The sequence below is a fragment of the Hyperoodon ampullatus genome (genome assembly GCF_949752795.1).
Source record: "Hyperoodon ampullatus genome assembly, chromosome: 1".
Classification (NCBI taxonomy): Eukaryota; Metazoa; Chordata; class Mammalia; order Artiodactyla; family Ziphiidae; genus Hyperoodon; species Hyperoodon ampullatus.
The window spans coordinates 198,728,961-198,754,632 of NC_136914.1; the positions used below are offsets into that span (position 1 = coordinate 198,728,961).

The 25,672-nt window shown below is 43.6% G+C and overlaps 1 protein-coding gene across 1 annotated transcript; it reads left to right on the top strand.

Moving 5' to 3' along the window:
• Window positions 1–1,118: 1,118 nt before the first annotated feature.
• On the top strand, window positions 1,119–25,145 carry PI4K2A (phosphatidylinositol 4-kinase type 2 alpha; the record flags this gene model as incomplete). Its single annotated transcript, XM_079715251.1, has 9 exons — window positions 1,119–1,553; window positions 8,808–9,008; window positions 13,783–13,914; window positions 14,281–14,434; window positions 17,683–17,744; window positions 19,426–19,525; window positions 20,277–20,410; window positions 20,913–20,972; window positions 24,984–25,145. 9 exons carry the CDS (start codon window positions 1,119–1,121, stop codon window positions 25,143–25,145), a joined length of 1,440 nt encoding a protein of 479 aa, XP_079571377.1.
• Window positions 25,146–25,672: the final 527 nt, after the last annotated feature.

Genomic DNA, 25,672 nt, shown 5'->3' on the forward strand with positions numbered 1-25,672 from the left:
CATTCACATTTTAAGGCAAGACAAGAAAAACTTAAAAATTTTCTCCGCCTGTTTGGGCTTTCTTCCAATGTGTGCATTATGCATTAACCAGACCTCCCCAATGGCAGAAATACCTGCTCAACCATAAAGATCAATTTTTCTTCTGGCGCCAACCATATAACTCCTTAGAAAATAACTTTCCTTTCTCAATCCTTGTGTGTGCAGACATATTTGGTGAACTTTATGTACAATTCCAATGTATCATTTCCCTTAAAGATAGCGATTAGTGAAGAACAGACTGATTAGACGACCTGGGGAGATACTAGCCTGCACGTAAGAGAAGTTCTTAGCATAAATACTTATGACTTTATTAATGTTACTAGCTATATTACTTGTATTCTACCTGTTTTACAGGATTGTTTCTCACATTACCAAATGTGTGACTGAGCCTCTGATAAAATTAATGATGATTAGCACACTTGAAATGATTGACCAAATATATAGTCCTATAAGATCAATGATGTAGGACCTCTCTGGCGCAGAGTTTGATTCCGTGCTTTCGTAAGCCGGAAAGAGAAAAACAAATATCATATATTAACACGTATATGTGGAATCCAGAAAAATGGTACAGATAAACCTATTTGCAGGGCAGGAACAGAGACACAGACGTAGATAATGGACATGAGGACACCGGGGGAGAAGGAGAGGGTGGGACTAATTGGGAGATTAGGAATGACATATATACACCACTAGAATGTGTAACTGAGGAGCTTGGCTGCTTTATTGTAAACTTCCAAACTAGGGCCAGATATCGGAATCTAAGGGCGGGGCTGGGCTGGTAAGAGTAGAAGGCGTGTCTGACCCGGGGCTGGCTCCTGGAGCATGCGCAGTCTTCACAGAAAGTGACCGGCGAAAAGTGCTGAGGATGCGATTGCGTAGGCGTTGTTTCTGATTGGCTACCGTTCGCCCGCGAGGGGTCGTGTCTACTCGTCGCCAAGTAAACAGGGGAGGTAGGGGCGGGGCCAAAGAGGCGTCGGGACCTGGTTGGCCCGGGGAGGGTTGGGAGTTTCGCGGATTGGTCCCAGCCGGGATCTCAGCTGTGTGAAGCGCACCGGGTCCTGGAGCCCGCGGCCTGAGGGATGGACGAGACTAGCCCACTCGTGTCCCCTGAGCGGGCCCAACCTCCGGACTACACCTTTCCGTCCGCCTCGGCCGCTCACTTTCCGCAGGTGCCGGGGGGCGCGGTCCGCGTGGCGGCGGTGGCCGGCCCGGCCCCCTCTCCGCAGGGCTCTCCAGGCCACGACCGGGAGCGGCAGCCACTGCTGGATCGGGCCCGGGGCGCGGCGGCCCAGTGTCAAACCCAAACCGTGGCGGCGCAGGCCCAAGCCCTGGCCGCCCAGGCCGCGGCGGCGGCGCACGCCGCGCAGGCCCACCGCGAGCGGAACGAGTTCCCGGAGGACCCCGAGTTCGAGGCGGTGGTGCGGCAGGCCGAGGTGGCCATCGAGCGTTGCATCTTCCCCGAGCGCATCTACCAGGGCTCCAGCGGAAGCTACTTCGTCAAGGACCCTCAGGGGGTGAGAGCGGGCTGGGGACCGCGGCCGCCGGCATGGGGGAGGGTGGGCCTGTCCGGGGAAGTTTGAGGGTTCGCACAGCCAGAGGGAGAACGGGGGTTTGAAAGGCTAAGAAAGGGAGAAACTTCACAGTTTAGAGCCCCTTGGCAGGATTTTGGAATTCTACTGAGGACTGGAGACGGAGAAGCTGTCCGGAATGAAGAAATAAATCAGAACTTATTTGGTAGGGGAGGAGGGAGCGGAGAATGAAAAGAGGAAATTGACCAGATACAGGCGAGGGGCCCAGCGGTGTGATGGGGCAGTCGGCCTCTGGATAGAGACGCGCGGGGAGATGCTGCTTTCTAGTAGGTTCCTTATTCGGCCACTGACGTACTGCTTTGAGCGTTGAGCCCATCCTCTCTTTTTGGACCGAACCAGTGTTGTCGCTGTTCATTGCGGAGGACGGGTGACCCATCAGGGGCTCTGAGGGTTCATTCCCAGCCTTCTCTGTTGTGGGGACGTCTCCTGCCACCAACCCAGGCTCCTTATTGGCAGACGTTTGTTGTAAGAGTGGGTGGACTCATCAGTTTCATTTGTCCTGGTTATTGCTCACTTCTGGGAAATTGTTCAAATCCTTCTTGTGGCTCCTCAGTTTAGAATGTGAAGTTTGAGAAACATGGGACCGTCAGCTACCTTCTACTTTCATTTCTCACCCAGGACTGTCAGCAGTTTGCTTTTTTAAGAAAGGCAGAGTGTTTGACCATTGTTTTGTCCATTGTATGTGTTTAAAGGGAGATGGGATGGGGCATGGAGTGACCAGGGCGGCTGAAAAGTGACCTTTATTCTTTTGATAACCATAGGAGAGTTTAAAGCATTTAGATCAAACTAGAGGTAACTTTGGAATATCCGTGAATCAAAAAAAAAAAAAATCAAATCTTCCCTGTTAAAGTTCTCAGATGGACCAGAATGATTTATTGGGAAAATGTATTATTGTTATGCTTATTAAAATGATGGGTATCAGAGCTCCCTCACATTTTCTCTGCACCTCTCTTGTGTGAACTCTTGAGATGGGTGGTGTGTTCTTTTGGTAGGAGTGCTGAGTGGCCAGGATGGACTGTGACTTGTAGCTCTTGGTTAGGTTCATTAAAGGATTCAGTTAATTCTCCCAGATGTTGTTGTCCCTGAATTATCACCAAGAACCATAGAGCAATTCTGCCATCAAATCAGTTAACATAAACTGAGATGGGGGAAAGCTTTGAGAGTAGTAAGTCTTTCAAATAAGGGAGCAGTGAGTTAAATCGAAAGCTCAAACAGGAACCATCACTTGTAGAAGAAAAGAAAGGCGGGTGTCCTGAGGTTTAAATGTTAGCAAGATGTTTTCATCTTTTTTATTTAGGAACCAGAGTGAGATCTAAGATATGAATGGATTTTACTTTATTTTCTAGTTGTTTGCTTGTTGGCTGATGTAAGAAGGGGCTAAGATTATCTTTGTTAGGTACAGAAGCAGGAGGAAGGTTTTTGTTTTTCTTTCATGACACTGTTACAGCTCCACTGTAACACTGGAAGTGTGTCAGGTCAGCAGAGAAGTGTTCTGGTGCTCTGACAGGTGGGAGTAATATAATCTCTCGATTCTACCTGGCAGGTAAAGTACTACCACCTCAGTACATAGGCCACAGAGAATGACAAACTATGGGTATGCTTCTTGGTGATTTGCAGGATCTTAGTCTCTCAAATTTCCTGGCCACTGTCCTTTCTTAGAGGGGAAGTCAAGACACATATGACTGGATAAAACTTATTAGTGTAACCATGCTGTTCACACTGAGGAAAATGTGGTTCAGAGCAGAGGATCACTTCCTAACTGCTATGGTGGGTTATACTGGACCACAGCCTCACCGTAGTTCGTTTTGTCATCTTTGGCCCTGCTGCAAATGTGTTTAACTATTTTATTTAAAAATACGTAGATAGGGCTTCCCTGGTGGTGCAGTGGTTGAGAGTCTGCCTAACGATGCAGGGGACACAGGTTCGTGCCCCGGTCTGGGAAGATCCCACATGCCACGCAGCGGCTGGGCCTGTGAGCCATGGCCGCTGAGCCTGCGCGTCCGGAGCCTGTGCTCCGCAACGGGAGAGGCCACAACAGTGAGAGGCCCGCGTACCGCAAAAACAAAAACAAAAACAAACGTAGATAGCATTTACTGTATGCCAGGTACTATTTAAAATGCTTTACAAATAATAATTCACTTAATACTCATAACACCTTCAGAGGTAGGTACTATTATTGCCCCCACAGATGATGACACTGAGGCACACAGTATACCTAATTTGCCCAGGGTCTCACAGCTATTAAGTATGAGGCAGGATTCAGACCCAGGCAGACTGGCTCCAGAGTTCATGCTCCTAACTACGGTGTCCTGCTGCCTCAGAGTTAGTCATCTGAATCTCTGGTTTCTCTTTTCAGCTACCATATTGGTTAAGACTAAATTTGGCTGTGTGTGACAGAAAATTTAAAATAGTAATAACTTGAATAAAAGTACATTTGACTCTCATAAAAGAAGTCTACAGACTGCTCAGAGCTGGGATGGCATTTTCCTTTATCATGGATGCAGTATGAACAATATGCATCCGACCGTCCGGCTGGTCAGCCATCCCTAGCATGTGGCTTCCACTTCGTGATCCAAGATGGCTGCTCAAACTGCAGACATCTTGCCTGCTTTTCAGCCAGTTGGAAGAAGGAGAGGGAGAGGAAGAGGGAGAGGATGCCCTTTCCCTGTAGGACGTTTCCTAGAAGTTGCACCAGACTCTTCTTACATCCCATCATCCAGAACTTAGCTGCAGTAGTGGCTGGGAACTGTAGTCTTTATTTTGCCCAGCTAAAAATCAGGGACCTGTGTCCAAGGAAGAAAAGGGAACAGAGATTGGGGGAACCAGCAGTTTCTGCCACAGGTACTTTGGAGCTGGACAGTCTGAAAGGTTCTTAAAGATAACAGCCCTGATTCCATTTCCTATTTTAGGGTGGTTCCTTCCTCAGGATGAGCAAGTAGGGACCTGGAACAGTAAGATGGAAAATGCTAGATCAGGAGTCGTGGTAGAGTGCTCATATTACTCTCCTCATCTACATACATCCTTGTGCTTCAGGTCTCATGCTCAATCATCTATGAAAGTATTTTTTGAGCATTTTCTGTTTTGAGAGGCTAGTAATTCTAGGTGTTCATGTTGCCAAAACATAGAACAGCATGTGATTGACTAGTTTATTGGGAGAAGTAAATGAGATACCACACATGAAAGCCCCTGGCCTAATTCCTGGTGCTTAGCAGGAATTCAGAGTGTTTTGTTTCGTTTTTTTTTTTTTTTTTTTTTTTTTTTTGCAGTACGCGGGCCTCTCACCGCTGCGGCCTCTCCCATTGCGGAGCACGGGCTCCGGACGCGCAGGCCCAGCGGCCATGGCCCACGGGCCCAGCCGCTCCGCGGCACGTGGGATCCTCCCGGACCGGGGCACGAACCCGCGTCCCCCGCATCGGCAGGCGGACTCCCAACCACTGCTCCACCAGGGAAGCCCTGTTTCGTTTTTAAGTTACATGCCCACTGGCCTCTGGATTAGGCTTTCTTGGATACGTGGCACTGAATAAAGCAAAAGTAGTATAATTCTGAGATGATCCTTTCATATTGAGAATAGTAATTCATTAGATAATGCTCATTGGTGTTTGTGACACAGTTCTACAGATACTGCTCACATGTTCTAGGAGCTTGGCCTTGTATCAGTAATTTTCAACCTTTTAAAAATACTTTATTCACCAAGAGTTTGTCATGAAAACAGTACAGTATTATTTTCCATTTTTCAAATATAAAATTATGTTGTAGTATTGAATATGTTTCTTCTAACCACCTGTGCCCTCCAGGAAATTTTGATGTCCTAACATTTGGTTGAGAATGATACTAATAGCCAAATAAAGAATAAAGATCTCAAACAGAGTAACTTTTTTATTACTAAAATGTTAAGACACAGTCATGTTTGTATACCATATATAGGTGAAGTTCTGGAGATTTTTAAGCATCATCTACCATCTGTTATAGGGAGCTGTCCCAGGCCACAAGTTGTAATGGATGAGGCAGTTTGGGTCGATGGCAGTGGATAGGAGAATAAATACAGGCTGAATCTCTTTTATTACATTCTACTTAGATCCCATCTTCTTTCAGGGTCTCATATATTTGGAGTAGTCCATCCCTCTCTTTTGTAAAAGTTAACATGTAAATAAGGCTTCTCTACCTAAATAGCTAAGTCGAAGAATGCTGTTTCCATCCAACCTCTACAGAATACAGACTTGCCTTTTTCATTCCTTATGAGTGTACAGCAGAGATTTTCAGAGGTCGCATGATGTATGATATTGAAACAGATTGAATTTTAAAGAAAATGTGAGAATACAGTTGTCTTTTATTGAGCCAAACATTAGAGATTTGCAAAATGTAAAACAATGCCAGTCTTCTCACTAAATGTTTTTTAAAATATAGTTATTTTTCATAAAAACATGTCACTTATGTTAACATGTAATAGGCTTATTTTTATGATTAGGTGAATTAATAAATAGTTTTAACATTTTAGTTTTAATTTCTAGTACAGCAAATATAGATTTCACCCATGTATATAGAAGCTTTTGGGGTCTTTACTAGTTTTTAAGAGTTTAAAGGGACCTTGAAACCAAAAAGTTTGAGAACCGTCCACTTTGTGTTTACCAAACTTAAAAAAAACCCCTGTTTATTATGTGTTATTTTTGCATATTTCACTGCATAGTATGAGTGATGTGCTTGAACTGTGTTAGATTTTAGCACAAAATAGTACTCTCCTCCGTGGGCCTGCTGCACAGATACAGGAAACCCTTTGGGTTCCATGTGCAGTGCTGTTTTTATCCCCAAGTTCATGGATTGCTGCTACTTGAGCTACCTGCACCTTAACCCCTTTATTAAAAGGGGTTTTAGTAAGTGGGTGTTAAGGGAGGGTGTTTTTAGAATATTGACATCAAACTGAAGCTTTCTCCTAAATGTAATAAAGGAACTGAAAGTATATTAAAGAAGAGAAAGGTTGGTGAAACAAATTAGGCAGTAGTTATTTTCTTTCTCAACCAAATATTGGTGGGTGGCTTTAGAGTTTGTTTTCTATGAATTAGGAGAATATTCTTGAGTATTCTGTAACACAGTTGATTATGTGACGTTAACATTAGCTTTGGAAATTAGCCCAGAGGCTGCTTTATGTGTCTATCTAGGAAACCCACAGAGTGCTGATGCACTGTCTTATAAGAACTAGGTACTGAGCAAATGTTGGCAGAATTGAATTGAACCGAGGCAACACTTAGTCCTGAAAGGCACTTGTCTCCCCTTCTGTCTGAATGTCCTTCTGTTCCTCCATCCTTCCCACCCTACCATTCTCCTATTTGTCCATTCCAGGCATTATTATTTAATGAAACCCTTGTAATACTGAGAGAACCACGATTACTAATGCTTTTAGAGTCAACAAAATGCTTTCTGATTCTCCTTATGGTGGAAGGAAATTGAGAAGTTTGAGAGGTCAGTCTATAAAAGATGCTTGGCTGCAATGTTGGCCTTCAAGTTCTGCTTTCTTTTCTTTTCTTTCTTTTTTTTTTTTTTTTTTTTTTTCCGGCTGCACCATGTGGCTTTCGGGACCTTAGTTCCCCGACCAGGGATCAGACCTGTGCCCCCTGCAGTGGAAGTGCAGAGTCCTAACCACTGGATTGCCAGGGAATTCCCAAGTTCTGCTTTCTTTAAGTGGAAGTATTTAAGCCTCAGCCCTGTTATTTTTCAGCCTCACTAATAGTAGGAATGTCTTGGTTTCCCTTTCACTGGGAACCAGCTTGCAGAACTCCACATTGTGCCTCAGTTGAACTGACTGGTGGGTTCTGGGATGGGCCTCAAGTTGTACTGTGGTTTCAGTGCCCAGGTTCCAGAGAGTTACATTGGAGTCATCAGTCATTCTCTGTATGGTAAGCCACTTACTACTGCTGCTGTGTGATTCAGAGCCCAGGGTTCCAGGGGTACAGAGACAGAGAGGAAGATTGCTAAAATAGGCCTCTTCCTAGCCACTTTAGATAAGAATGCAATTCTGAAGACTTACAATATGAATATACGCATTTGACTTTTCTGGTGAATAAGTAAGTTTATCATTAAGAATAAATTGATTCTTTTGGAGGAGGAAAGTTCTGTATTTCTCTTGCCCTCTCAAATCCTTGCAAGGCTTCTTGAAGGGACTGTCCTCAAGATTGACCAGTTATTGTTTTAGACATGTGCCTAGCCAGTTCCTAATGTGAGTACTTAATGCAGGCAGATGGATTTGTGTTTTTTGCTGTGACCAGCCATTCAGGAAGTGACACCCACAGGAAGATGTCTTATGACCTAGACTAGCTTGAGTTGGCTGTGGGGTGAGGGAAGAGGGAGAGTCATATGATATAAAGATGAATCACTTGAATAGCGTATTTACTTTACTTTTCTTCCTTTGAAAGTACCAGCTTGGGGACTGGAAGGAATGACATAAATATAAAACAACCTCAGAGGGCTGACTGGCTTGGGGAAGAAACCTTCAGGAGGGAAGGCCTTAGTTTCTAGATTGCAGCAGCTTCCCATATGTCCAAGGATCTTTGAGGATTAAGTTACTGTCTGCTAGAGAAGATGGATCTTAATCTTTGTGGCCTCTCATGTCCTGATCTCTTGCCTATCAGAATTACTTAAAAGAACCCCATTCTAACCAGATTGCAGATCCTTTTTCCTACTGTCATTTTTCTCTTCCTTTGCTTTCTTAGTTTGTCATCCCTAAACTTTTTTAAGGTTTGTTAACACGCGGAGGGGGTGGGTGTGGCATAGTAAGGCCGATAGAGGAAACTACCACTGATGAAAGAACTTTCTTAACCTCATTCTATAAGACCTTACTAACTTCCTTTCAGTTGATACTTTTTTGAGTCTTTCCATAATTGATGCAGAGTAACAGCATGTATGAGTGTACCTTAGAAGTTGGGGTTTGATGGTGTTAAAATCTGTTGAACCATATATACCAGACTTGGCATCTTCTCTGGCCACAGCCCTTTCTGGCAGGGGGTCTTTCAGCTGCTCATATGAGCTGGTATCTTCCCCTTACAAGCTGGGGGAGAAGCCAGTGTCTAACTGTACGTAGGGATTGTCTGCCTATGCCCTCTCATTTCTTTCTAGATTACTGCTGACCTGGTCTGTGAGCTACTTTAATCAACTTGCCGTTAACATCCTCTTTTTCTTTTGTCTCTGTAGAAAATCATTGCTGTTTTCAAACCCAAGAATGAAGAGCCATATGGGCATCTTAATCCTAAGTGGACCAAGTGGCTACAAAAGCTGTGCTGTCCCTGCTGCTTTGGCCGTGACTGCCTTGTCCTCAACCAGGGCTATCTCTCAGAGGCAGGGGCCAGCCTGGTGGACCAAAAACTGGAACTCAACATTGTACCCCGTACAAAGGTTAGTCTCCAGGAAGCCTTACTGCCTGGCCAGGCCAGAGTTTTCCTGGACCTAAGCCCTGCTACGTGTTAGTGGGACCGCTAGATCCAGTGAGGGCTATTTGTGCCCTGAGTCTAGGGTTCTCAGCCCCTTTTTTTGGTGGGGGTGGTAGGTTTAAGCTCATGGTTTGATCATGTGATGAAAGCTATCCTGAGAAGGATACACATAAATTTTCTGCACACAGTTTAAGGAAGTTCACTGACCTGATGCACATGTATGGGCTCCCTGGGTCTTTGGATCCCAGGTAACCCCAAGCTGGTTAGAAACCTAGCTACTTTTGTAGCTTACTCTGTTAGATTTCTGAGCTTTTCCAGGATTTTAGATACAGTCTAGAATGAACTAGCTGATGTCAGCTAAGCACTAATGCAAGGTCTGCCAAGGAGGACTCTAGGATTGGCTGAGGGTTAGAGTAAAGGTCTGGCCTGAACACCTACAGGGAACTGACATGGAATTCTCCTCACCCATCTTTATGCTATGGAATTCTGGTACTTGTCTGAACATAACAAAATCGGGTTCCCAGATCCAGGCAATGCCACACTTAGAATGGATTTGTACATACCTTGTATGTGTTATAGACTTAGCTGAGGTTCTGTTGAAGGGTCTGGACCATACCCGCCCCCGCCCCCTCGTCCCCTTGCAAAAACATGCTTTAATATAGAATTTATTGCATAAAATTTCAGGAAGGTTACTGACACTAGGTTAAGAACCCCTGTACTACAGGGTGTCTCATGAAACCTTCCAAGGGTTCTGAGGGGAAGAAATCTGCTGGTCAGCATATGAACATCTAAGGGCACGTCGTCACTCACTTAGTATGTGGCTCCCTGAGATTTAGTAACAGTTTAAGGTGGAACTTTGATCTGATGCTTTAAGGATGCAGGGGCATCTTTGTATCTCTGGGTCTTAATCCTCTTTGAAAATCTGATAAAAGCTATAAATCTTGTTCCCACAAAAAATACATATATTTGCAATTATTGCATATAATTTCAGGAGGATGGTTCATAGACAAGTTGAAGTCCACCCTTTGACCCATAGGATCTAGATTAAAAACCCCTGCTTAAGGTTTTCTTTGCCGGTTTAGATAGCAGGCTGTGGGCAAAGAGCCTGACAGCAGACAGGAGCTTCCCTTCAAATCTGTTTTTTCTGTTTTCCCAGGGTATGTTAGAAGAAAATGTGATTGTTGTGGATGTTTAACTATGTCTGCTCCTTTGCCACCAAACTTCAAATAAGCCAACTAATTTGTTAAGGTTGTAGAAGTCAGGGACCACTTCTTGAAATTTCCTTCTTTCATTCTCAGCACCTAGCAAAGTACTGTACTTATAGTAAGCATTCCTTAAGTACCAGCGGAATCAGTGGATAGATACCAAACCATGAAAAAACAGTAACAGAGATCCCCCAACCTCAGGCCAATGGAGAGAATGTTTGATTGTAGTTCCGGGCTTGTAGCTCCCATCTGACACCTAAGTCACTGCCTGGCCTTGTGCAGCTCTTTCCTTCCCTTTATACTTAGTTCTCTCTGTGTGCGTATAGTTAAACGGCACATTGAACATCTTGTATGATAATTAAAACCCCTAAGATCCCCTGCCTAACCTGAAATCCTCCTACTAGGCCCCTCCTAGACTCTAGAAATGCTTCTAAGTACTCCTTGCTCATCACTGTAATTTCCTTTCTTTGCTAGGTAAATAGCAGACCACCCATGCCTTGTGCCTGTCTGCTTTGCCTGTGCTTCTCGAGTGCAGTGCCTAAGAATCAGAGGGCTTGAGTCCAAATTCTGGTGCTGCAGCTCTTTACTGGGTGACCCTTGGGCAAGTCACCCCCACATCCCTTACCCATTCAGTCTCCTCACTATAAAAATAGGGACATAAAGAGGTCCTAATTTAGAGAGTGGCTATGAAGCTTGCACAAGTTAATCCATGCTGAACATGTAGCCCAGCAGCTGGCACAGTGTAAACACTCCATACATCTTCGCCTGTGGTATTTTTATGACTATTCTAATCATTAATGTCACACAATCCCTTTCTTCCCTATCTCTGGGCTTCCTCTTTCCCTGTTAGAGAACCTTAATGAGGCCTGAGGATCCTTTACATCAAAAAATCAACAACAAAAACACTTGTCTTCCATGAGACTGAGATGAGACAGAACTTTGCAAGCTTAACATACATTTGTGGGACTTCCCTGGTGGTGCAGTGGTTAAGAATCTGCCTGCCGGGCTTCTCTGGTGGCACGGTGGTTGAGAGTCCGCCTGCCGATGCAGGGGACACGGGTTTGTGCCCCGGTCCAGGAGGATCCCATGTGCCGCGGAGCGGCTGGGCCCGTGGGCCGTGGCCGCTGGGCCTGTGCGTCCGGAGCCTGTGCTCTGCAGCGGGAGAGGCCACAGCAGTGAGAGGCCCGCGTACCGCAAAAAAAAAAAAAATCTGCCTGCCAATACAGGGGACACAGGTTCGAGCCCTGGTCCGGGAAGATCCCACATGCCACGGAGCAGCTAAGCCCATGCGCCACAACTACTGAGCCTGCGCTCTAGAGCCCGCAAGCTACAACTACTGAGCCTGCGCACCACAACTACTGAAGCCTGTGCTCCTAGAGCCCGTGCTCCGCAGCAAGAGAAGCCGCAACAAGAGAAGCCACTGCACTGAGAAGCCCATGCACCACAATGAAGAGTAGCCCCCGCTCAACGCAACTAGGAAAGTCCATGCACAGCAACGAAGAACCAACGCAGCCAAAAATAAAGAAATAAGTAAATAATGCTAAAACAAAACAAACAAGCCAAAAAAACCCACATATATTTGCAAGCTTTACATTACAGCTGTTGGACAATAGTAAGAGGAAATCTCTCCCCTCCCTCCCTCCCCACCCTTGTGACAGGATTCTATCCAGTTGATCAGAGCATCTGTCACTATGGAAACGAGGCTCACGTTGAGATGGAGCTTCAAACAGTAAGGCTGTAATTCTCACTCGATCGCTATCTCTGCTCTCTGTTCCTGCAAGGTTTCAGGTGGTGATAGTTTCATTAGTCATAGGGAAAGAGTGGTTTGTTACAAAAACTGATGGAAAATAAATCTGATGGGGGGAAAGGGTGGTTTATGGCTTGAGAGCCAGTGTTTTCACCATGGAAACTGGCAAGGTAGTCTTAGGAAAGCCTTTTTTCCCCTTTATTCCTGTGCTTGTGTTTCCAGATTTGTAAGGCAGAGAGTGCTAACCTACAGTACTTTGCACATCCGTTTTAGGTACTCTGTTAAAACTGGATGGATGGATGGATGGATGGGAGGAAGGGAATTATTTTATGCTGTCTCTGAGATTTCGGGGGCAAAATAATTAGTTATTCGTAATGAATTTTGCAAGGCTTAGGAAAAGAAAGAATTTTCTTATAAATTTGATTTTAGGTATTTATATGGTAAAACTCACTTATAGCTATCTCTGAAAGAAGCTCGTAACTCATTCATTCATTCACTTAATAAATGAGCATGTGCCAGGCACTGTGTTAGGTACTAGGGATGCTAATGTAAGTAAGATGTTCTCATCCACCCCACATTTCTTTAGTCTTAAGAAACAAGTTAGATATAGAAATGGATAATCACGAGACAATGTTATAAGTGTGATAATGGACACACATATGGATTATGGATTACAGTGATATCACTGCAGTTTGACAATCAAGTGTAATATTGGTGGCCTATTAAAAAAATTTTTTTGAATAGGTAATGCATGCATCTAGTGCAAAAATTAGAAGGCACAGTAGAGTAAACAAAGAAGAGTAATTCAGCCTCTCTCCCACCCCTGTCTTCCAGCCACTTGGTTTCCTTCCTCAGAGGCAGCTGTTATTACTAGTATCTTGTGTAATATTCTCGATACAGTCTACGTAAATATATAGCAACTCACTAAAAATTAAAACCAATTTTAATATTTGTTTAATTTTTGAACGTAAATAATTGTACATAGTACAGAATTCAACAGGAAATAAAAAGGGTATAGAGTAAATTGCTATTTTTTTTAAATTTTTTAAATTTCTTTTTTTTTGTGGTACGTGGGCCTCTCACTGTTGTGGCCTCTCCTGTTGCGGAGCACAGGCTCCGGACGCGCTGGCTCAGCAGCCATGGCTCACGGGCCCAGCTGCTCCGCAGCATGCGGGATCTTCCCGGACCGGGGCACGTGTCCCTTGCATCGGCAGGCAGACTCTCAACCACTGCGCCACCAGGGAAGCCCACAATTTGTTTTTATTTGGAGAGAAGATAGGCACTGGGCCATCTTCTCCTAACCCAGGAGGTAGCTGTAGTGGTCAGGGTAATTCATGCTAGCTGCTGTAACAACCCCTGAATTGCAGTGGTTTAACACAGTAGGAGTTTATTTCTTGCTCACATCAAGACCCATGCCAGTTAGGCAGCTCTCCTAGATCCCATGTCACTCCAGGTAGCGGCAAGAGATCTAGGATCTTTCCATGATGTGGTTTTGCCATCTCAGAGCCCTTCATTTCCAGCTGCACAGATTGGGGAATGTGAGCTAAAGATCATGGGAGATTTTAGGGGCCAGGCCTGGAAGTAATGGGCATATATCACTTTGTCAACATTCTCTTGGCCTGAACTAGTCATATACTCTATCCTGGCAGCTAGAAGGGCTGAGAAATGCATTCCTTCTATGTCCGGAAGAGGAACAGTATTGGTGAGCATCTAGCTATTCTCTGCCATAGTGGTACAGTTCCTTAAATTTGACTCTAACCTAGGTGTCTCTTCTATTTCCACTGTAGGTAGTATACCTGGCCAGTGAGACCTTCAACTATAGTGCCATTGACCGAGTGAAGTCCAGGGGCAAGCGGCTTGCGCTGGAAAAAGTGCCAAAAGTTGGGCAGCGGTTTAACCGCATCGGGCTACCGCCAAAGGTATAGACTGCGCCTAGGTGGCTTACCAAAGGTGATGATTTATAGTGGCATAATCATCCAAGTGATGAAGCAAGGTGTCTACAGACTTACCTATGGACACTTGAATAGCCTGCCCAGAGGCTTCTGTCTTGCTCATTTCTGTTAAGGGCCTAAGGTTTGAGGAATAATTCTCCAAAGAGACCCTAACTTTCTCACTTTACTCCTCTGGACCATTTAGTTGGGCTTCTTGAATTTGGATGAGCAATTACTGTCACAACCCTTTCCTGATATAAACTCCACAGGGCCTTAGTGGGTACCTGGCTTACTCCTGGGATCTTTGCACTTGGGCTGTAGGGAAATACCTTTATTCTTCCTTTTTGGTTGCAGGTTGGTTCATTCCAGCTCTTTGTTGAAGGGTACAAAGATGCAGACTACTGGCTACGTCGTTTTGAAGCAGAACCTCTCCCTGAGAACACTAACCGGCAACTACTGCTGCAGTTTGAGCGGTTGGTGGTGCTGGATTACATCATCCGCAACACTGGTGAGCAGCTGTGGGTGGTCCTGTGCCCTGTGCCAGACTTTGATGAGGCACGGGGGAGACCTGGAGGCTTGCAGAGCTTAGTATCAGAGTACCCTATCAGGATGAGTTTAGTCTAAGACATAAGGGTTATGCACATTTGGAGAGGGTCTTGAAAATACTTTTCCTAGACAAGCCTTGTTCAGGCACATCATGTGTAGTTATCAGGAGTGGTGAGTATTTATGTTTTATCTTTGCCTCTTTCCCGGTCCCAGACAGAAGACCCTTTGGCTCTTCCAAAGCAACGTGAAGAGTCCTCTTATCCTTGATCTCTAGTCATTCATGGTAGCCCAGCCTATCACAGGACAGTTTTGTCTTTAAATACCTCATCTAAGTGGATTTATACAGCATTTTCATTCTCTGACTGGCTTATTCACTTAGCATAATGTCCTCAAAGTTCATTCATATTGTAGGCTGTGTCAGAATTTCTTTCCTTTTTAAGGCTGAATAGTAGTCCATCGTGTGTATATACCACATTTCACTCATCCATTAATCTGTCTACAGAAAGTTGCTTCGTGGTTGCTTCCACGTTTTAGCTATTGTGAATAATTCTGCTATGAACATGGGTGTACAGATATCTTTGAAACCCTGCTTTCTGCTCTTTTGAGTGTATACCCAGAAGTGGAATTGCTGTATCATATGGTATTTCTATGCTGAGAATTTTTTTAGGAACCGCCGTACTGTTTTCCATAGCAGGTGCACCATTCTACAGTCCCATCAGCAGTGCACAAGAGTTCCAATTTGTCCATATCTTCACCATCACTTGTTATTTTCTGTTTTTTTGATAGTAGCCATCCTAATAGGTATGAGGTGGTATCTCATTGTAGTTTTGATTGCATATCCCTAATGATTAGTGATCTTGAACATCTTTTCATGTGCTTTTTGGCCATTTGCATTTCTTTTTTGGAGAAATGTCTGTTCAAGTCCTTTGCCCATCTTTGAATTGGGTTGTTTTATTTTTGTTGAGTTGTAGGAGTTCTTTATATATTCTGGATATTAATCCCTTATCAGATACATGACTTGCAACTATTTCCTCCCATTCTGTGGGTTGCCTTTTTATTCTGTTGATAGTGTCTTTTGATGCAATTAATTTAAAATTTTTCATGAAGTATTTTTTTTCCTTTTTTTAATCTATGCCTTTTGTGTCATATCTAAGAAATCACTGCCAAATTCAATGTCATGAGGCTTTGCCCTATTTTTTCTTCTATGAATTTTATAGTTTTAGGTCTTAGATTTAGGTCATGGATCCATTTTGAGTTAATTTTTGTATATGGTGTTAGGTAAGGATCCAACTTCATTCTTGTGTATATAGATATCCAGTTTTCCCAGCACCATTTGTTGAAAACATGGTCTTTTCCCTATTGAATGGTCTTCCTATCCTTGTCAAAAATTGTTTGATCATAAATGCAAAGGTTTATTTCTATAGTCTCTATTCTAGTCCATTGGTCTGTCTTTATGCCAGTACCACACTGTTTTGATTACTATAGCTTTGTAGTAAGTTTTGTAGTAAGTTTGAAAGTTTTGGAGGAAATGTGAGTCCTCCAACTTTGTTCCTTTTCTGGATTGTTTTGGCTATTTGGGGTCCCTTGAGATTCAATATGAATTTTAGGCTGAGTTTTTCTATTTCTGCAAAAAAGATCATTGGGATTTTTATAGAATTGCATTAAATTTCTAGGTTGCTTCACTTCAAGTAGTATTGATATCTTAACAATATTAAGTCTTCCATTCTATGAACATGGGGTGTCTTTCCATTTATTTATGTCTTCTTTAATTTCTTTCAGCAATGTTTTGTAGTGTTCATTATGCAAGTCTTTCACCTCCTTGGTAAACTAATTTCTAAGTATTTTATTCTTTTTCATGCTATTGTAAATGGATTTCTTTCTTTCTTTTTAAAAATAATTATTTATTTATTTGGCTGCACTGGGTCTTAGTTGTGGCACATGGCATCTTTGTTGCTCTTAGTTGTGGCACATGGGATCTTTGTTTCAGCATGCGGGATCTTTTAGTTGCAGCATATGGGATCTAGTTCCCTGACCAGAGATCGAACCTGGGCCTCCTGCATTTGGGAGCACAGTCTTTTTTTTCTGTTTTTGTTTTTGGCTGCATTGGGTCTTCATTGCTACACACAGGCTTTCTCTAGTTGCGGCGAGTGGGGGCTATTCTTCATTGCGGTATGTGGCCTTTTCATTGCAGCGGCTTCTTTTGCTGCGGAGCACAGGCTCTAGGCATGCAGGCTTCAGTAGTTGTGGTGTGTGGGCTTGGTAGTTGTGGCTCGCGGGCTCTAGAGCGCAGGCTCAGTAGTTGTGGCGCATGGGCTTAGCTGCTCTGCGGCATGTGGTATCTTCCCGGACCAGGGCACGAACCCGTGTCCCCTGCGTCGGCAGGCGGACTCTCAACCACTGCGCCACCAGGGAAGCCCTACCTCGTTATTTTTAATTGTCAGATATCGTATATCAGAAATTATAGAAACATTTGGAGGCATAAGATGTTGGTATAAATCCTGTCTGGAAGGAGATGTTTGCTTTTGGCAAGCAGCTAGGGTCATCAGCAACCCAGGATCACTTTAACTTCAGATATTGCAGGGAAATTCTGCTTACTTCCAGGGTTGTAGCCTTTCAGGTTTCAACCAAAAGCATGGATGATTTACCAGGGTTCCCCCACCTTATCCGTCACCAGGCTACAACTTAGTCTCCCTAGGTCCCCAGCGCTATTAGAACACTGTTCTACCTCGCAGCCACCTCTTCCCAAATCAGCAGGTGCTGTAAGAGAAAAGAAGTCACGAATGCTGGACTCCCCTCTCTGGATTACCTTTTTCTCCCAGATCATGACACTTTAACTCTTAAGGGTCTTATAAAATCTCCAGTGCCTTCAAGAGATTTAAAAATATTTTATCCAGGGACTTCCCTGGCGGTCCAGTGGTTAAGACTCCACGCTTCCACTGCAGGGGGAGTAGGTTCAATCCCTGGTCAGGAAACTAAGATCCCATGCGGCATGGCAAATTAAATGAATGAATGAATGAATGAATGAATGAATGAATAAATAAGAAAGAAAGAAAGAAAGAAAGAAAGAAAGACTAAAAATATTTTATCTGTTTTTTGTAGTTGTTCTTAGTAGGATGATTGGTCCCCAAGTGCCCAGAGTATCTAGTTCATCATTGCTGAAAGTGAAAATCACCCCAGTTTTTTCTACAAACTTCATATTTCTGTTCACAGATCGAGGCAATGACAACTGGCTGATTAAATATGACTGTCCAATGGATAGTGCTAGCTCTCGGGTAAGTGGTTGATCTGTATCTTGAAGGAGAGGATAAGGTGTAGTATATGCATAATATGAAAGCATGTAGTGGGGTGATATTTAGGTCACATAAGTTCAGAGGAATCAGGATAGCACATGTCTTTAAAATTGATAGGTTAATATTTGGAAGAGCTTTTCTCAATTTGTTTTTTAAGGAATATCCTGCTAATGATAGGGATAGAATGAAGAAAAGTACAAATAAGTTTGGAACGTATTACATACTTTGTGCCTTTTTTGGAGATTCACATTGCATAGTAGCACAGTAAAGGTCTGAGAAATAGTGCATTAGTGCACCTGTGTGGTTTTGTTTGGCCCAGTGATTTCTAAACCTTTTGACCATGGAATACTTTTCTCACAAGAATACAATTCCGCAGAACATCAGTTTAGAAAAAGCTGCTTCCTGCAACTTTCTTTACCCTCTCATTGCTTTTATACTCCACCACACTTCCCCATCCCTGTTCAATCTGCACATTTAAAAAAATTAGCAGGAAGGCTACCTGGAGAAGGAGAGTGAGGTTGGCTTTTATTCTTTACAGTGTTTTTTTTTCTTCCAGCTTTATTGAGATATGATTGACATATAATATTGTGCAAGTTTAAGATGTACAATGTGATGATTTGATGTATATATTGCAAAATGTTTACCACAATAAGGTTAGTTAACACATCCTCATAGTGTTTTTACCTCGTTTTGTAATAGTGGTTCTCAAATTCTGTAATCAGAATCACCTGAAGAGCTTACTAAAAATAGTACAGATTCGGGGGACTTCCCTGGCGGTCCAGTGGTTAGGACTCTGTGCTTCCAGTGCAGGGGGTGCGGGTTCACTCCCTGGTTGGGGAACTAAGATACTACACACTGTGCAGAGTGGCCAAAAAAAAAGTACAGATTTTACTGGGTTGGCCAAAAAGTTCACTCGGGTTTTTCCGTAAGATAAGTACAAGCCTTTCCTCCATTAGGTCTGGGATAAAACTGAGGATTTCACACCTTAAATAAGGTATCCCAGAGGATTCTGATGCAGGTATCCTGGACCCACATGCCCTGTTCCTGTGGTGGCACTAGTTAACCTGAACATGGAGCCAAGTAGACAGTCATGGAATGTCTGACATGGGCTGCTGTCCCAGGCAGCCTGCTCCACTCTCTCTGCATTCAGCTCTCGTCCTTTTCCTTTTAATGTATCACTGAAGCAGGGGAACAGACTCCCTTATGCAAGAGCAGCCAGCTGTTATCTTCCATGGTTCTGTTATCTTACTGGAAAATGTGGTCACCACCACTGAAGTGGCATCTGAGTCAAGGTCCACACGAAAGGACCTTGGCTGACTGATAACTGACTTTTTTTTTATACTCGCAGGATTCTCACTGCCTTTCCCTAGGAGGAATGGCTTATAGTTATCTTTTGTTATTGTCATTTCCCATGTTACCAAGGACTGTGGCAACTCTTGGGGAAGGGCACCTTTTCTAAGATAAGAAAGGGACTCCGGGAACCTTGAATTAGCCAAGTCAAAGTGCCATGAATGTATTAAGTCAGGTAACAATATGGAAACCAGTTCAGAGGTTGAGTAAGGACTGATGCCTGAGGAGGTTGAGATGGGAGGCTTTGCTACTACTTTAAAGGGCCTGGGGCAGGTGGGACTCTATAAATATTTAGTCTTCCCTTGCTCTTCAGGACACAGACTGGGTGGTGGTGAAGGAGCCTCTTATCAAGGTGGCTGCCATAGACAATGGGCTGGCTTTCCCCCTGAAACATCCTGACTCCTGGAGGGCGTGTAAGTCTCAAGACGGCTATGGTCTGGCTCTTCTCTTGCTCAGTCTCAGTTTTCTTATGTGTGCAATGAAGATAATAATTCCTCTATCACAGTATTGTTCTAAGAATTAATGAAATAATGCAGCTCATGCACTTGAGCACAATGGCCGGCACATGGCAACTACTCCATAATGTAAGCTATTATTATAATTTTTACCTTACATTATTCCCATTTGAAGCACAGAGTTGAGTTTTTGCATCTCTGCTTTGCATTTTTCTTATTCTGAGGACTGTCTTATCATAATTTATTCTGTTTGTGTTTCTAAATACAAGCTGCTGTCAGTGTTCTGTCTTCCATGTTGACATTCTAGAAGCCAGCCCCTGCCCCCATTATAACTGAGAAACCTTTAGAAAGGGAAAAATACAAGTAGAGGGTCACTAGTCCCTTTGCAGTACTTGTCTGTCTTTTCAGAAGGAGCATCTCAGTGTTTTGGTGGCAAGTAATTGCTTCTAGATAGGCTGACATCTTGGAGAGTCATATAATGTCTGGGAAAGAGCACAGGCTCAGGGATTAGGCAGACCTGGGTTTGAAGCCCAGTTTCTCCACTTACTGTGTAACCTTTAGGGTTAACAGCCCCTATAACTTTTATTTTCTGTTGTGTTTCAAATAAGAGTGGTATCCTACTTTTGCCAGTGCTCTGATAGGTGGAGGACATAGATGGGCAGGGATTTTTTTCAACACCAGCTTTGCTTTTGACTTTTCCTCTTTTCAGATCCTTTTTACTGGGCCTGGTTGCCCCAGGCAAAAGTCCCATTCTCTCAGGAGATCAAAGATCTGATTCTTCCGAAGATATCAGACCCTAACTTCGTCAAGGACTTGGAGGAGGACCTATATGAACTCTTCAAGGTTAGCCCTGGGAACCTCAGCCTTATAACCATATAGAAGAAAGAATTCCAGTGGTTTTTCTAATTGGTCCTGATACAAGCCAACAGAGAATGGAAACACCCTTCTGGCTTGTGTTAGCCAATGAAGAGCAAGATTCCCCCCTGTGGACAGCAAGACCTGGTTTGAGTTGGTTTGAAAAAAAATTGGCAGCTGTGATAAATCACACTGGTCTGTGTGCTTTGTGTCATGTGGCTGCAGTGTATCTGCAGAGCTCTCATTTTCAAATGGAGCACTAGCACCTGGAGTTCTCTAGAGTTAATAATGAGACTGAGGACAAAAGAGTTACCTGTTCTCTATTTCCCCATCTGTGAAACAGGGAGTTCTTGGGGTGGTGGTTAATTTCACTAAGTCTCTGAAACTTCATGTAGGTTCTCTTTATTAGAAAGTTTCTAACTGGGGGAGGAAAACGGGTTCTTCTGAGGGATTCATGCAGGTTCCATCTCCTTCTGCCCTTCTTTTGCAGAAAGATCCTGGTTTCGATAGGGGCCAGTTCCATAAGCAGATTGCTGTCATGCGGGGACAGGTAAGCCTGGGACATCCTCCTGGTGTCATCCCTGGGATCTCTCTGAGAGGGTTTTATGCTCACGTTGAGTAAATGTGTAAAGCTTGTATTTTAAACCCATCTTAGTCTATGCCATACATATTTGTAACTCTCTGTTAACACCTGAGAGGAAAGGTAGCCATCCCAAATCTCCCACCTCTTCCATGGTATCTGGTGCTTGGTGAAGCACTTACTATGTGCTTAGCTCTGTGCCACTTGCTGGATAGTTCATTGGTAAATTTACCTGGTGGTCTGTGTCCTCAAGTTGCGCAAGGCAGCCATATGCCTCGGTGGTTAAGAGCTAGGCTCCGGAGTCAGACTGCTGCTTCACCATTCCCAGCACTATGGCCTTGGGCAGGAGTCTCTGCTTCCTTGTTTATAAAATGGGACAGTAATCATACTTTGCATAGTTGGCCAGAGGATTACATAAGATAATGTGTATCAAGTGTTCAGTAAAAACAATGCCTGGCACATGGTAAGCACTCGGATGCTGGTCATGGTTATAATTTTTGTTGTTATAGTTACAAGCCATATTATTTCTTTTTTCTCCACTTCACCTTCAAAGAGAACCAAGGAAACCCCCAGGGTGTTGTTGACCTTCCAAAGCATAGTAAAGAATAGCTTGAAAATTGTCTAAAAACTCTGTAGGACACTGACATTCTGCTTATCACTTTGAAGTTTTAAAGATCGCTGGGATGGCTCAGTGGTTAGGGCACAAACTGGTCAGAGTGCCTGGTTTGAATCCTGGCTCTGCCATTTACTAGCCATGAGGTCTTGGTCGAGTTACTTAATCTCTCCTTCTTTTAGTTTCTCCATCTGTAACATGGGATTAATAATAGCACCTTCCTCCTTGGGTTATTATGAGATAAATCATTGAAAACAGTTGAGTAGTGCTGGTGTACTGAAGTACTCAATATGGGTTAGCTTTTTTTTTTTTTTTTTTGCGGTATGCGGGCCTCTCACTGCTGCGGCCTCTCCCATTGCGGAGCACAGGCTTCGGACGTGCAGGCTCAGTGGCCATGGCTCACGGGCCCAGCCGCTCCACGGCATGTGGGATCTTCCCGGACCGGGGCACGAACCCGTGTCCCCTGCATCGGCAGGCGGACTCTCAACCACTGCGCCGCCAGGCAAGCCCTGGGTTAGCTATTTTGATTATGATTTTGTATACAGCTTCTGTATACAGAAGCTTTGAAGGACAAGAGGGTTTTCTCGGTCATAATTATACATTTACCTCTTTCTTCCATTTAGCAAAAGGCTGCTGGTGAGAGCAACTCTTGAGCTTACCGAGCCCATTTTCTCTAGAAATGGGACAGACAGGTTTTAAGAGCTGCAGTTATTATAGCTGCCTGAATACCATAACATGGTCTTCCTACATTTCCCAAATAATGTAAGGGCCCAGTTAGGCTGGCAGAATTTTTAGAAACCTTAAAAGCCATGTGATGTAGTCTGGTATTATGGAACTCAGCATAAAGGAACAAACTTCTCAAGTTTATGTAGGCTGGACCTCTGTCCCTATTGTAGTTTCTTCTCTAATCCCTTCCCAACTCCAGTCTCTTGCCAACATCATAGCAATCTTCCTCTCATGATATTTAGTTAGGACCATTATCTAGAGTAGCAAAAGGCAGGGTGGCGGGGTGGATTGAGAGAGTGCAATCTTAGCTTTCTTTCCAACTTGTGCTCTTAATGTCCTTTGAGGGCCTGTGGCATCTTACAACCTAGAGTGCCTCCCTCTGAAACCATAAGGTTCCATGAGCGTCCAGCTCCTCCTCCTAGCATGCAGGTGAAAGGAAGGCACCACCTTCTACCTACCTGAGCTGTAATCACAGAGTGGGCTGTACAATGGCCCAGAGTCAAAGGTGAAGAATGAGGAACTCCTAGAGAGATGGAGTGGGGTGATAGAAGTTGTTCCTCACCATAAAGGCTTCTAACCAGGAGTTAGATAAAGAATGCAGAGTCTGAGGGAAAGCTTCTTAAGATAACATTTTCAAAGACAGTATTTCTTTTTAGGCATTATGTGCCTGCTATAAATTTTTCTTCAACTTTTTAATTTGAAACACTTCAAACCTCAGTAAAATTGAAAGAGTGAGTGGGGTCTTCTAGACTCACCAATTGTTACATGTAGTTAGCCACGTTTGCTTTATCTTATTTCTCTAAATATTATCTATCTGAATAGTATCTGTCTCTATATATCTATATAATTTCTCTCTTTAATATATCTATATAATTTGTCCCTCTCCCTAGATAGATAGATTTTGTTTGTTTGTTTTTGGCCAAATCTTTTTAAAGTAAGTTGTAGACAGTTTGACATTTTACCCCAAAGACTTAAACATGCTGGAAAGGTGGCTTCTAACCCGAAGAACCAAAGAAAGCACAGGGAGATCCAGCCAGGGCAGGTGTGAACTCCTGTCTCTTAAGTTGGGCGGGTCTCCTGCACAATTCACTCTAATTCCATTTGAACCTCCTTTTAGTTCTCTGGCCTGATCTTGTACTCAAGGCTCTTTGAAGCAGTGTAGGGTGCTGGCAATACCAAAACAATGAAGTAAAAAAGAAATTAATTACTGGTAGGATCGACTTCTCACTTCTGACCTCTGTTCCAGGTGAATCTCTGCTTCTTTTGGGGCAGCACTTGTAGGCCAAGGATATTTATGGCTTGAGGCCTGTGTGATTTGGGGGTGCCACCTAGCTTCCCCTCCCATGTGTCTGGCCTGGCTGTGAAAATCTTCAACATCCAGTGGTATAAAGAAGGCTGTCATAGGACAACTTCAGCTTTTGTACTGTCCTACCAGAGAAGATAAATGGTGGTGACTATGATTTTGACAAGGGGAAGAAAATGTGTTCCTTTGGACACATATCTGAAATACATGTAAAATACAGACAAAAACTGGAAAGGAGCTGAATGCACTGTGGCATCTTGGAACAGAAAAAGAACAGTACTGGAAAAGCTGATGAAATCCAAATTAAGCCTGGAGTGTGGTTAATACTAATGTTCCAATGTTGATTTCCTAGTTTTGGTAAATGTACCACGGTTATATAAGATGATAAAATTAGGAGAAATTGGGTAAATGGTACATAGAAACTGTCTGTACTATCTTTGTAACTTTTCTGTAAGTATAAAATTATTCCAAAGTAAAAATTTTATTTAAAAAAAAGATGATGAAAAGACAGCATGAGAGGGACAATTCAACTGAAATGGCTTTTTTTGGTTTAATACATGGTCTTTGTAGGAAAATCAGAAAATAAGGATAAACAAAAATCACCCTATCTCTAGGTCACCTTCCTTGACCCAGAGATAATCACTGCCAACTTCCAGACTTTTTTTCTCTGTAGATAAGTAGATAAGAAAATAAAGGTGGGGTCACACTATAATACTGGTTCCTTATCTCCTTTCTTTTCCATCTAAGACATTGTGATCAGTTTTCCATGCCAAGAGAATATATTTTTTAACTGCTTGTTTCCAATCCCTTAAGTTGTTACCTGATCCCATACTCTCAGGTATTTATATCATTTTCACTGTTACAAACAATACTGCACTGTATTGATTGAAACTAAGAGTTTTGTGCATGTCAGTGATTGTTCCCTTAGTCCTTAAAAATGGAGTTGCTGAGTCAGAGGGCCTGTTTACTTTTAAACCTTTATGTTCCACTTGCCTTTCTGAAAAACTGTCCCACGATCCAGTCCCACAGCCACGTCTCTGAACTCCCCCCAGCTGAGTCGTCATCGTCGTCTTCTGTGTCTTTACTAACTAGAAGGGCAAAAAAATAGGACATATTTGTTTTCATTTGTATTTTTTCAATGAGTAGAGAGGTTTCCATTTTCTGTATATTGCCCACTTATATTCTTACTTTAGTAAATAGCCTATTGGTACAATTTTCCATTAGTGGATTGTTTATTTTTGTTTTGATTCATAGGAGCACTCTATCTGCAGGTCTCCCTTCAGAGGCAGACCAGAATGCCTAGGCTTTGCCGTCACTGATCTCATTTTTCCCACTGCAGATCCTAAATCTGACCCAGGCCCTGAAAGACAACAAGAGTCCCCTGCACCTCGTCCAGATGCCACCTGTGATTGTCGAGACGGCCCGTTCCCACCAGCGATCTGCTAGCGAGTCCTACACACAGAGCTTTCAGAGTCGGAAGCCCTTCTTTTCATGGTGGTAGCCCCAGAGGCAGACAAAGGCACATTGTCTGAGACTTGGCCTGGGAGAAAGCCTGGGGAGCAGGTTGCAGGAAGAGCCAGAGAAGCCGGCGGAGATCAGTGCCCTTAAGAGCCCTCCCTCTCTGCTCACCACCCCCTCAGAGCTTTCCCAAGCGCAGGGAGAAGCACAATCAGGACAGTGTGTGCTGTTGGGCTCTTCTGAGAGCTGGCGTGGTGGGGGCTGGCGCTCCGTGCAAGTAGTCCAGATGCCTGGGAAGGAGCATCTCCATTCCAGCATCTCCTGGGGGAAGGCTGGGAAACTCCCTTCCCTTCCTGACACCCTGCTCTGTAGCTATTCCTCCTTATATTCTGCATCAGAAAAAAACAAATACAAATTTAAATATAAAACCCAGGCAGAATCCCAGAACCTCTTATAGCAGAAAACCTCTCATCCAGACCTAAATTTGCATGGGCTTAGACATCCAGGTGTCTCACAGTTCCTTACCCCCACGGACCAAGGCAGCTAGGTGACTCGCAGTGCTGGGACAGA